Source organism: Malurus melanocephalus, unplaced genomic scaffold (assembly GCF_030028575.1).
Source record: "Malurus melanocephalus ecotype Western Australia unplaced genomic scaffold, MMel_1.1 scaffold_275, whole genome shotgun sequence".
NCBI classification, from domain to species: domain Eukaryota; kingdom Metazoa; phylum Chordata; class Aves; order Passeriformes; family Maluridae; genus Malurus; species Malurus melanocephalus.
In genome coordinates this window covers 526,460-540,002 of record NW_026623507.1, presented here as the reverse complement: position 1 = coordinate 540,002, position 13,543 = coordinate 526,460, and the positions used below count along the sequence as shown (strand labels likewise).

Genomic DNA, 13,543 nt, shown 5'->3' with positions numbered 1-13,543 from the left:
AAAAGTGGACATTAAATTACATAAGCAATTTCAGGTGCTTTTTGTTGGTATTGCAAAAAGAATGGTAGAAGAAAAGATCTTTTGTTACAAACCTTTCTTGCACTGTAGAGAAGGGTGGGCATGTAGGTGGAAATGTTCTGTTTGCTTTTATATGTTTGCATTTTTTAATAGTATTTGAGGGGAATAAGTTTCTGGTCCTTCTGGTYGATACATTGTATTATTATAAAATCAGAAAATAAATGGAAAGTTAATGTCATCCTGCCTTTTACCAATGACTCTTTAATAAAGCAAATAGGTAATCTTTGGATTATGTGATGGATTTCTGGATATTTATTTTAGAGAGAAAATGTACTCAAAGTTGGCAATATTCTCAGTGATAAAGCAATTGCAATAAATATTAATAAACATGTGAAAACTGTTGCCTCTTTCCAGCTTGGTGGTTCTTTGGTTCGTCAGCCTCTGTGTCTATATATTAAAGTGTTCACTATGGTACTTTACCTTTTTTCACAAAAAGTTTTTCTAATTATTTGCGTTTTTCTTGTTTCAGAACAGAGAGCTCCAGATTATGAGAAAGTTGGATCATTGTAACATTGTCCGATTGCGTTAYTTCTTCTACTCTAGTGGAGAGAAGGTAAGAACAAAAAACAGAGGAATGTATCCTGGTAAAAAAAAATATTGTCTGGGGAAAAACTGAACTGTGAATGTCTAGAGACAGAAGAGTGAAGCTATTAGACATGTAACACTGAACAAATGCTATAGAGGTGCCTACCAGATCATACTGGAGCAGATGTTTTTCACTATAGAAGTGTGTGGTCTATAAGGAGTACTGTTACACTAAAAATACAAGAGTGTGGCAGATTTGCATCTGCACTGCCTCTTTCTTAATTTAGTGGATCACAGCTGGGCTTTGTTTATATGTTTTAGCACTTCCTTTCTATGTGTGCAGATATATGTGTTTTCTAGGATTCAGTGTTAAGCATTTTAGATTTAAAGCATTTATGTGACCTTTCCCAGACCTGGATTTGTATGCTTCTGCCCCCTTTCCTTGTGCATCTGTTCCAGATACAGGCTGAGTTTCAGAGCACAGAGGAAAGAATAATATATGATCATGTGATTGTAGCATTTATCAGAATGCTTGTGCWCCAGAAGAAAGAGCAAATRGCTGGATTTCACAAATCTCAAGAAGTAGATAGRTACTGACATTTATTTTTGTTCATCCAGCTTTAAAAGCTCCTTGTTTTTTATAAGAAGGAGTTACTAGGTTTAGTTTTAATGTGAAATGATAATGTGTTACTTATCGAAGTATGTATCAGTATTTTACAAATCATAGGAAAATTCAGGATGAAATGGACTTCAAAAGGGCATCTGATCCAGCCTTATCCTTAAAGCAGGATCATCCATGGAATGAAAAAGTCATTGTGGCCTATGTGGGAGTTAATGTAAGCAATGAGGTTGGGAAATAAGCTAGATGACCTTCTGAATTTTCTCTGATCTTTCTATATATTGTTATAARTACTTATATAATTTTTAGATAACATATATAAAAGAAAATACTGTGAAGGAGGGCTTGGGTTTGGGATTTTTTGTTGGTTGGTTGAGTTTTTTAAACAGTCATAACTTGACTGAAGTAGAATTTCCTCGACAAGCAGAAGACACTGCCTTACCATTTAATGGCTTTCAAAAACCTCCTGCAAACAGTGGAGTGTTAAAACTGCTCTGAACACTATCCCAGGAACTTTTGTGTAACAGTGACTTGAGAAAAACTCTTTTGGAAATCTTCAAATTGATGTTAAGCTTGAGACTGGATTTTCTGTTCTGCTATTTCAACTCYACGTGGCTAATTTTTGGCAGCACTAGTTTTGCTTTTAAAAATGTGRTCTCTATCCATGGCCAGTGAATCTTTATGCTTCAGTGAGAAGTTTTTTTTCACTTTACTTTCTGCTCTTTTCTCTACTCTTTGCTTTTGAGATTTCCACTGCCATCCTGTTGCAAAATAGGACAAATGGGACCCAATCCCTGGGGCCAGCACACACCCAGCAGAACATCAGCAGTGTAATGCTGCAATTCAGGTTGCAAGGTCTCTGGCAGTTCAACACAATGACACATAATTGGCTTGCAAGGATCTGTGTAGGCGCCAGCATGTGAGGATGGCTCTGTGATGGTATGCATGACTTCTGCCCAGTTCTTGCAGGTCTCAGGAAACACCTGCAGAAAAAGTTGCAGCAAATACAAGCTGAGTGTTAGAACAGCTCTGCTTTTCCTCCATCTGGTACTCTGCTAGAAAGAAAAGGGCTGGGGTTTGTCTGCTGTTTGGGAAAAGCTCTAGACAGCAGCAAGGTGCTATTCTGAAGCTTATCTGGTAATATCTCTTACCATATTTTTGTCAGTTTGGGAAGCAGTAGTATTTTTTCCATCATATTACCCTCATAATCAAACTGTTTGGAGAGTGGAGAAGGGAGATAAGTGTAATGTCCCATCTGGTAACCAGGAGGGATGTGTAGGAAGCAGTTGCAGATATAGATGATAGGTCCCTAGAGCTTTATATAAACTGATTATTGAAGCCAAGACCAATGGGAAGAGTAATATAAAATCTAAGAATCATGAAGCAGAAAATGTGGTGGTGTAGTGATGAGTGGTGATTCCAATTGTTGACTTTGTGAAGAACTTGACAATCCTCTGCCATATGTCATCTGTGTTGGTGATAATTAACTCTAGTCTAGCAGCAATGGGAAAGTTTCAGAGGTAACTCTTATACTGCTGATCTCTTAATGAAATTTTGATATTTATATATCAAGTATTCTTTTGCAGAAAGGTTTTCATGCCACTGTGTTTATTCCACCTGTTCATGTGACTTGGACTTCTCCCTTCTTCCCTGGTGCTCGACACCAGCATSTCTAAGCCCAGAGATTTTTCTTTCTGGGTTGTTTTCTTTTGGACAGTGTCCAAGAAGCTTAAATCTGTCTTGATTTAGAGGTACCTCAAAGGATTTCTCCAAAYCCAGACAGACTGGCACTCTTTGAAGGCCTTGTGCCTAACAATCACTTCAGTTCATTTTAATTGCTAGGTATTTTTAGACACTGGGGAACCTTAAAACTGGCTTTATTCTAGCAAGACAGTGGGGTTTCGTTCTTGATTAGAACTGGAAAAGTATCAAATAGAAAAACAAGTCTAAAAAAACACTTGCTTGTAAAACCATTCCTTAGCTGCATCAAATTGTAGTCCTAGTTTGTGGAGATTTGGAACTCTCCATTAGCTGTTCCTTCTGGCTMTCTGTGGAGCTGGTTGAAGAGTTTRAGCTCCCTATCTTTTCTTTTTCCTTGTGATGAACTCTCCTTTTTATGTCTCCCATTTGCTTAAACTTCTTTCCTGCTCTTGACAAAAGCCATCAAGCTCTAGTAGCATGAAAATCTTGTATCAAACATGGCTTTGACTGATTTCTTCTCCCTTCTTTTCTGTGACTGGGTGACGCCCTCTTGTCTGAGCATCTTTGAATTTGTATTGCCTTTATATAGCAATGTATATATATATATGCACATAAATGTATGCACTCATATATATTTATACCTTTATGTGTAAATATAGATATAAAAAGTTGTTCTGAGTACTGATTATGTATTAATCATGTTTGACTAATGATTTCTAGTCTAAAAGAGCTCAAAGAAGGTATGTAATTTATATTAAGATGACAGTTGACARGCTTGGCATTCAGGTTGCTTCTATATATTATTTCCTCCTCGATTCATCCTTTTTGAAAGTTTACAGAYGTCAGTCAGACCTGTTGGATAACCCAGTTTTTTCAAAAGCCTCTTCTTTAATGAATTTGCTATAGTAGATGATTGTGATTTTTTTTCTTTTTTTGAGGCTATATGAGATACCTGATAGCAGGGCACCAACTTTTGTAGCTGTAAGCTGCTTTTCAGTAATCTAAAATGTGTAATTAYATCTGGTGAAATAAGCCAGAGGGAAAAGAAAAACAACCAAATAATGAGTTGAGTTGTGTATAAAAGATTCGTGTGATGAAAGTAGTTACAAATCCATGCTGTATTTCTGTGATTTATGGTTTTCTAGGTAATTCTTKGAGAAAATGGGCAAGATTTTAGGGCTAGCCAGCTCTGCTGTGTTTGATAGCTTCRGTATTAYGCCTTAGGAWAAAGTCTTGAACAAGATGCCTGGTTTGCCTGTCAGCTTTCCACTGGGAGATCAGACTGTRTTAGGAAGGCATATATTTCAGGGTTGATTTTTGCTACATTTCCCTAATTTCAGGAACTGCTTCACATTTAGCATGATACAAAAATGTAGATCATGATTGACTTTTGCAGGGGGAGATGGTCTTGCTGCCTGTTCTTTTTAGCCTAATTCTGGTGAGGACCTTCAAACCATATTCCAGGACAAACATGAATATAGTAAATATGAGACAAACTCTGACTCCTTTGCTAAGRGTATTACCTGATGTTTTATAGAATAACCTAACTTTTTAAATCAGTGGCTGTTGAGTAAAATTATTCAGCAGTGTAAAACCTGAAATGAGTCCCTAATTCCACTTTTTTTTAGCTCTCTCTGTTTCTGGTTAGATCTTTGTGGTATTCCATAACTGTTAGGCTTTCTTATATGGATATTTTGGAGTGCTTAATAGMCTGATTGATCCATACCTGTGTCCAAAAGAGGATAAAAAGTCACTGGAGGGATTTGTTTCTGCATCAAATCATATACCAATAAATACAAATTCTTTTCTTACACCCCTGGTTGTGTCACTTTTGTTTTTCCTCCTTAAGGTGGCTTCATATTCAGAAGACTCAAAGCATAAATGAAAGCATAAATGACTCAAAGCATAAATGTGAGAGAGATCACAAATAGGCAATATGCTGACTCTTTTTTGGAGGCTGAGCTGGCCCTTCTGCATGCTCTAATTGATGTCAGGTCTTATTTAGCCTTAGCTATAAGGGCATGTAGCCAAAAGTCCATGACGACTCAGGGTGGAAATTTACTCCCATAGACTTAGGCTGAAGTTTAAAATAAACATGCAGGAGATACATGCTGAGCTGCATCTCTAAGCTACTGTGCACTATCTCGTGTGCTTCAACAGCACTGTGTTACAGTGCAATGATGAAGTTTGGAAGAAGGGGGCAACTGTCTGATTTACAAGTTTTTGGTGTTCATTCAAGTTCATACTCTTGTCATATCCTCCACCTTCAGAGAGGCATGAACATCACCATTCTTTCTTGCAGGAGTGTTCAGATTAGTCCTCATGTAAGGACCAACCATTCTGTTCCCTGTTAAAATGGGAACCATTTGGTTTCTTTATTGATTTTTTTAAACAAAAAAAGTTRCTGCATAAAAAAGTCAATTTACAGAGCCTTGAGCCCAATTTTGCACTGACAGTATGTGAATGTTTTGCACCAGCCTAGMAATGTGCTGAAGGGCCATCATTACAGATGAATTTAATAACTACTATTCATTCAATCCCTGGCAGATCTTCTGTGCTGTCAACAAAGGAGCAATTAATGCCAATTATGAGAAGTTTTGTGATGTTGGTATCTTTGTAGTCCTTGCCTGAGGCCTGCCAAGCTCATTTCAAAAAGGGCACCAGTCATCATATAAYGATTATCAGTTACTCCTGTWAGGGTTCACAACAYRCTGGGAATTTCCTTAGTTGTAGTTMTGAGCAGTCTGGTTTTGAGTGGGTTTTGTTATTAGAAATAGCAGTTTTGTCTGCCTGTGGTAGGGCTTCACAAGAGCAGAGTAGGCAGCAGAGGCTAAATCCCCAATGTGGGAGGTGCATGCAGTGAAAATAGGAAGCTCAGATTTCTCTCTAGACATTGAGCCATCCAGTACATCTGCTTGGTCACTCCTGTTCCCAAATCATTCCTCTGCCAGCTCTAGCTCCTGCTCTTATCTTCCACTGTTGGATGGCTTTTAGGAAAGCAGCTCGTGTTGTTTGTCCTGAGGCAGGCATGTAGTTTGARCCATTATTGTGTATTGTCTTGGATATATCCTGATTCAGAAATTCCTACTCACTTTGGAATGTARTGAACAGTCAAGAAAACAATGGATCTCTAAAGACTGTGCTTTTTGTTTTCATCACAAGGTATGCAGCACARTGCAGTGATCTGAACATCATCTGTTAATTTTCATCTTCTGACAGACTTGTGGCCAGTTTATGGCACAGTCCCTGCTTGGAAGCTGGGGTTCAAATATCCAAAGATCCCCCAATACCTTTTAGATGTCAGGTGAATGTTTCCAGCTTCATAGAAATCATTTCTTCTTGGAAGTACATCTATAAGCTTAAGGACTTTACAGGGCATAAAATAAACAAGAACCATCAGGCATTCCCAAATAATTTTAATGTGTGACCTTTTCCTTTACAGTAGCCTCTCTTTTGAGAGGAAACAAGGTCAGAAAATGTCTTTTTTTTTTTTTTTGTTTAATGACAAGGAATGCTTTAGTGTACCACCTAAGAATCTAGCCTCTTTCAGTGATCAAAGGTAGATCATGTAAACCAGCTGACTTTGAACAAGATCCAAGAAAGTTCTTTATTATGAGTTTTTTGAGAGGGTTGACTTCTGGCCTTATGCTGTCATCACAGCTRACCCAGGTGGCAGTTCCTATCTACATAACACAACTGTGTTTTGCTGAAGAGTAATGAGCATTACAGAGAAATTTGGTAATTTTTGATAAGCAGGCATAGGAACAGAAGTTTTGGGACAGATCTCAGTTCTCAAACTCAGTCATGAACAGTGAAGAATTGGGAACGGAGATACTTTGCCCAATATTTGCAGTACTGTTAGAAAGTACTGGTATCTTTCTGAACACTGAAGTTGAGTCTTCAGCTGTTCTTACACTCCTGGCTTTATCTGTGTGAAACTGCAACTATATCTCTAGGCTTACACTCCCCATATTTTGGTGGCAGCCAAAGCKATGTTTTGAAATAGATGTGGTTGTAAACTGCAAGTAAAAACAGACACACGTGGCCACTGGATGTCACCATTCCTTCATACAGATAAGGTCAGCTAGCACATATTTTGCATTTTCAATTTTTTCTTGTGTATCATGTCTATTCAATAGTCGGGTAGTAGAGTAGGAAGACTGCAAATTTTTGTTTTGTCTTTGAAAGTGTGTCTAATGTCTTTGTATCTTTAGCATAGGATGTCAGCCTTCAAGAGAAGGAAGGTGTGTCTCTCGTGGTGCTTGATAAAGGGCTGTGTGTAGCTTTAAGAAAAGTGAAATAACATTTTTTTAATTCCAGCCAAGACCTGTTTGACTTTGAACTTTGTGTGTTGTCTAAAGCTAGATGCCTAAATCAGGGTGAAGGGCATCTTTTAGCCCATACTGACCCTTCAGTGTTCAAATAATGGACTCTCCAAAAAGGCTTAGTCCACCTGAAATGCTATGAGGCATTTTCTTGCTTTCCAACTCAAAGGTGATCCCTCAGGTACTTTTTGACAGAACCCTTGCATAGCTGCATCCTGTCAGTAACTTCTCTGTGCAGAACCCACCTCTGAAACATCATTGGTGGGGATGGTAAAGAAAACATCCTCTTTGGTAAACTGATCGGTTTATTTGCATCATGTAGCCCTAATACTGAAGCCTTGAGATAATTCTAATAATGAAAAGTACATTTTGGAGGCACATTACTTAAGTTTTAGGTGTATTGCTTGTTTGTGTGCATTTAGCTTGAATAGGCACACAAAGTGAGTTTCTTCAGAGTGCAATTCCATATTTATTTCGCCAGATGCAAAGTGCTGTTCATCTCCTCCCAGTTGTACTCATACAGCTGGTCAGGTGGAGTCCATTGAAAAGTAGAGAAAACCCATTGACAAACCACACCAGAACCACACCAGAACAGCCTTACTGTTACTGATCTCTCAGGAAAACTGAAATGAGCATGTTCATCACTTTTTCGATATGCTGAGCAGTAAATACAGTCACCCTGGAAGAAAGAGCACCCAGAATAGTTTCTTAACCTTTTTATCCTATTACTTGATGTTCAGAGAAATTTTCCTTAGATTCCAGGTAGGCCTTGACACTTCAGGAGTGCTTCTAACATCTTACTGCATGCTGACATATTTTCAGAATAAGAATTTTTGTTTTGCTATCAGTCTGATGTTTAGCATGTATGACCTCCCTGGCTTCTGTCATCATGTTGGCGGTAAATAGGGGAAATAGTTTCACTGTGGCTGACTTAATATTGGTTGCTGTTTAATATACGCACATTGTAAATGCAGAATATCTGATACATGAAAATAAAAGCTAACAAAAGATTGTAGAAACCACTCAGGATCAATATGAATTTAGTTGAGTTAGGGGATAATCATAGAGAAGCAATATTTTAATATTCCCTGCAAGGAACAATGTAGAAATGTGAAWCTTCGAATAGCTATTGCTTTATTTTAATTCAATAGCTGTTTCTTTATATTGGTCTCAATTAAGSACAACTGGAGGGTGCTTTAAACAGATTACTTATRTAGACTGAAAGATAGAAGAGTTTTTAAAGTGGAGTTGGAGACCTCCATGCAGCCTTTCCTTTGTTGGAAAGGAAATGTTTTCAGTTTCACTCAGTCCTCAGCGACATTGTGTGTAATGCTCATGTACTTTCATCCTGTTTTGTCTCCAGTTTCTGGCGCAAGAAAACAAATGAAGTTGCTAAAATGTTTTGGCTCTTGTGTCCTAGTTTGTCTCCTTGTGTCCTAGTTTGTCTCATGCCTCTTATTATGATACAGGTTGTGTTAATATTTACTTGTATGAAGTATTTCAAATTGAAGCAGTGCCTGAATTGGTGTTCTTGAGAGGTGCAGAGCAGTTTGATGGCAAAGCAGTGGTTATTTTGCTGTGGCTTATTTTGGAGCAGTGTTTGTCAGCTGAGGATTTATCTGCTAAGTGACAAAAAGCAGCTTCTAGCACTTGATGCAGTTGCTGGTACATGAGCTGCATTGCTGAAGTCAAAATCCTAATGAAATACTTTGATCCTGGGTTTCAGGATCTGGCTTTCTGCCCTTCCCCTTTTTTATTTTGAAGTGTACATGGTCATAACCTTAGCAGCAAGCACAGGAGAACATAAATACACATAAACATTTGACCTGMAGCAGAAAGCTAGTAATCCCAAGGTCTATAAGGAGAAGAGAGTTATTTAATGACATCTTGTGTTTGCTTTCTGTAGCTCATATGCTGCAGCTTCCTCTGTACTTTTCTGTTCCCTGTAAGTAATTTCAGAGATGCTTGTGACAGTCAGGTTAGCTTGGTTTGTTCCCAGACCAGCAGTTTTGAAAYGGCAGTATGGAAAAAAGTCACTTGTGGAATATGTGGTGAGGTTTCCTGTAATGGAAAGATAAGCCTTGATCGTCCCAGTTGATCCTCGAGCAGTTGCCCTCATTTGGCAAGCTCTTTGAGCTAACCCTGTTTCCTATTGCAATACATCTGGGTCACTGGAAAAATATGTGTTTAGGAGGAATGCATGAGRCAGGCAAACCAGGTTACATCATGCTCAGAGCTTGTCAGGCCATGACTGCTTCCTRGCTTGTCCTGAATCTTGTTCAGGGAAATCCAGGTAACTTGGATGTTATTTTCATCCAGTTCCTATTCACTGAGAAGGATAAGGGCTCATGAAGACTCCCTCCTATGTGTATATCAGACCATTGCTAGGTGACATCAGGAGATACCGCTCAAAACACTTGAATAATGTTTAATTCATTATAACAGTCATTTGGAGAGCTTCTGAAGTCAGTTGTATATCGGACCATTGCTAGGTGACATCAGGAGGATGTCACTCAAAACACTTGAATAATGTTTAATTCATTATAGCAGTCATTTGGAGAACTTCTGAAGTCAGTTGCATGTGGTAGGAGTCGAATATGATGCTTCTTACATGGCCAAGAGCATAAGCCTTGCCTTCATATAGCTGCTTATTGGAGTTTTGGATCCCTTAAGTGRTACATTAAAACTTGTTAATTGATGAGGGGCAGAAGAAAGGTTCATACTTTTGTATTCTAGATGATGTGTGCATATGCACTCACACAGGAACAGTACCACACAAAACCCATTCTGTTGTTCAGGTACTGAACAAAACTCAGAAGCAAAGCATCCATCTCTTAAGATTCAAGTGCGTTGAGGTTTGCTGTGCTTGTGTTATGTCATGTTATTGAATTGGTCCCATTTCTAATAGAATRTGAAGTAGAAATAAAAATGGAGGTACTAAAAGCAAAGCAAAGGTGATATGAACTAGAGAGTTCTGTAATTTTCAAAACTCACTGTTGTGTAGAGAGGGTTTACTGATCATATGTTTTATTGTTTTACATSTAGCCTTTTGTACTATGAGAGGATTATGAAATCACTATGATTTGATTTCTGCTCTTTTTTTTCTCTAATCTCTCATGTAAATCTTTTTGATACCTGAAACCTGAATCCTAGGATGAAAGTCATCAACCTCAGTAACAGTACTCGGTGCAGTGATTTGTCACAATAAGACTTACCCATCCTCTAAGAGAYAGACATTTAGCATATTCATCAGGTTGTATCTACACTGAAGGAAACAAAATTCATATTCATGAAACTGTTCTCTCTTGTAGTTTACAGATTGCCTTACCAGGCATAAGCTAACTTTGCATTTTTTAGGACATTTATTTTTGGTATTTTATAACTAAACCTTGAAAGCTCTGACCTAAGAAGAGGTGGTGGATGATTTTTATTGGCTTGAAGTGAGAGTCAGGGAAAGAAGAAGAAAAAAGTGCTAAAATATAAGAACAATTTTTTCTTTTTGCATATATTTGCACATCTGTGGAGCTCCAGAGCCGTCTGCTATTTCCTCTGCACTGCTGGTAGTTGTCCCTTCTCATGCATTTCAAAAATTTTCTTCTCCAGCCTGGTCCCCCAAAGCCTCTTACCTTATTCCCAGTTCCTGGGATGGCACCAGCATAGGCAGAGTTTTGGAGGCTGCTGCTCCTTTTCTGTGTTCAAGAAGTATAAGACCAGATACAAATTGGTGGGCATTTGCTTCATTTTGGTGCTATTGCTACTGCCATTTAAGTGATGACACAACGAAAAGAGCATCTTTTTGTAGGGAGGAAGGGCTGTGAAAGGTGGCTTGATCTCTTTGGAGGTATTGGTATATTGGTAAGAGCTATTAAAATGTGCTGAAAATACATGCCTTTAGTGTCAAATAATGGTAAACAGACATCATGAGTTCTAAAAACACACAAAGCCAGCAGTTCTCTGCATATGTCTTCAAGATGTGTATTTTTCTGTGTCTTACCATGTACCAGACTGCTGCTCTTTGCTGTGGCAGGATACCAGAGCCCTGTGAGAGTAACACACCTCACTCTGTGCTTGACCTGATGGGTCAAGTCACAGTAGTAGTATTAAATTGCTGTAGCTAAATGAAGTTTGGGTTTAGGTGTTAAGATAAAGATAGCCAGTGGATCTTCTGACAAGGGGCTCCAGCTGAAGACTTGGGAGTTTTGTGCTCTTTSCATCCATGTAAAATCTCTGTGTTTTGTTTTTCTTACAGAAAGTTCTAGCTGATAATACAGCAGGTGCAGGAAAGGTTGCTTCTAGTTAATTCATCTAGCATTCAAAAATAATTTTTCATGTTGATATAGTTAATTGCATCCACCCCCAAACATTAAATGTATTCACAGTCCTGATAGGATTTGTACTGAAGACTGGATTAAAATATCAGAAGTGTCTTTAAGACCTGTTTTACTGCTGAAAATTTTCAGTTCTGCAGTTAGGCACTATATGATTATAGTACTTTGTCATTTAAGTCCTCTTTGTTCCTTCTTGCCTTGCTAATGCATAATAAGGTACTTTATAATGTAACAAAGTACCTTATTATAAAGCTACTTTTGTTGTGTCTCTGTGTTATGTTCACATGAACCTCTAACCTGATCTTAAATATTAAAAGTTGTACTTGAGACTTTGGTTTCAGCTTGTTCTCTTTTGCCATGAATAARTTCGTATGTTTAAGTTGCAGATAACTTGGACATCAAAATAAATGTAAAGAATGGTTAGAAATGGTAACACTGGCTTACTGTCTGCAAATGGTTATATGTACTTATCTCTTAATAGCTGGGAATTCAGCAAGATCAAAGTAACATTTCTAAAAGACAAAGGTTCTTTGAACTTTTTTTGATGTGTCGCTGTTGGGGGCTGAGTTTTGAACTTTTAAATTTGCACTTCTTGTGTTTTGGCAGGTAAGGGACTAATGAATTAATAGGCTGTTTTAAATAATGATGCAGTGTTACCTTGAAATACTCTCCTAATGAAAAAGTGAACTGGGCAGAACAATTATATCCTTTTCTCCATTTATAACTAGAAAATTTGTTACATTGGAGACCAGAAAAATTAATATGACTTAAACATAAATTTGATGAAAGTATTAATGCACAAATGCAAAGCCTAAATACTTGCATGGCAGTTCACATGCTAAAGATGGGAATGAAAATGTCCACAGCTTTTTCATCTTTTAGGTTTCTCTGAGCACTTCAATTGTACTTCATGCTTCAAATCTGTTGCTGATTTGTTTTTTTTTCTCTRTTTTCTTTCAGAAAGATGAGGTGTACCTCAACTTGGTGCTGGACTATGTTCCTGAAACAGTATACAGAGTTGCCAGACATTATAGTCGGGCCAAACAGACACTCCCTATGATTTATGTCAAGGTAGGTAATGGATTAGTGTGGTTAGGTGAAGAAAGATATCATAGAAATAGATAGTGGATTCTCTTTCCTGGTGTAATTGTTAAGTTTTGTGTAATTTTTAGAAGCAAATAAATCTTGAGGCAAGAAAAAAAATTAGAATTATTAGTTGTTATGGTAAAGTGAGAATACAGGGTTGAGACTTAAACAARCAGTCCCAATTTCTGACCTTACAGAAATCTGGGAATGGGTGGGGGAGCTGAGTGTGGGGGGCTTGTTTTGTTTTTGAAGAAACTTAGACAGAGTCTGACACCAGCCAGATTAGCAGCTTTCAGTTTCCTGAGATGACAAAGACACAACAGAGCAAAGGTCAGGAACTGAAAGAGGATGTTCTCTAATCTGTTATCTTCCCCTTTTCCTGGCATATGAGTTAGAGTTCATGTGCTTTTGTTGTGGGCATGAAAGGCACATTTTTGTCTCTGCTTGGAGCTCATTGGCTTATGTCTTCCAGGGCTACATGGAGTAAGATTGTTGTATGCTCATTGTAGCTTCAAAACCTTACTCAAGTTTTCTGCATCTTTTACACGGGGCTTTAAATAAATAAAATTTTTCACTTGTTGTCTAACATGGGACCCATCTGAGCCTYGTAGTTCCATTTCATGTATTGTAGTGAGCACAATCTACACACTAGTGAATGCTGATGTTTTCACATGGCATACAGGTAATATGAAATGGAAATTACCAACAAATTTTCCTGATGTATTTTGATTTCTCCAGACTCCTCTTTAAATGTGTAATGCTTAATGTAAGGGTTGGCTTAAGAAAAAAACTTTAATTTGGTTGAAAGAAGATGAAAGTTTCAAAGGTGAAAGCTACAAATAAATTTCAATATGAAATTGAATTGAAATACTTTCAATAAT

General features: G+C 37.8%; 1 protein-coding gene across 2 annotated transcripts in view; it reads left to right on the top strand.

Annotated features, from left to right (window-relative positions):
* Positions 1–13,543, top strand: part of GSK3B (glycogen synthase kinase 3 beta) — a 143,298-nt gene that overhangs the window by 78,001 nt on the left and 51,754 nt on the right. For both annotated transcript variants that reach the window (XM_057376252.1, XM_057376251.1), the window contains exons 3-4: positions 548–631; positions 12,537–12,647. In XM_057376252.1, coding sequence (XP_057232235.1) covers positions 548–631; positions 12,537–12,647 — 195 coding nt within the window. The remainder of the gene's footprint in view (positions 1–547; positions 632–12,536; positions 12,648–13,543) is intronic.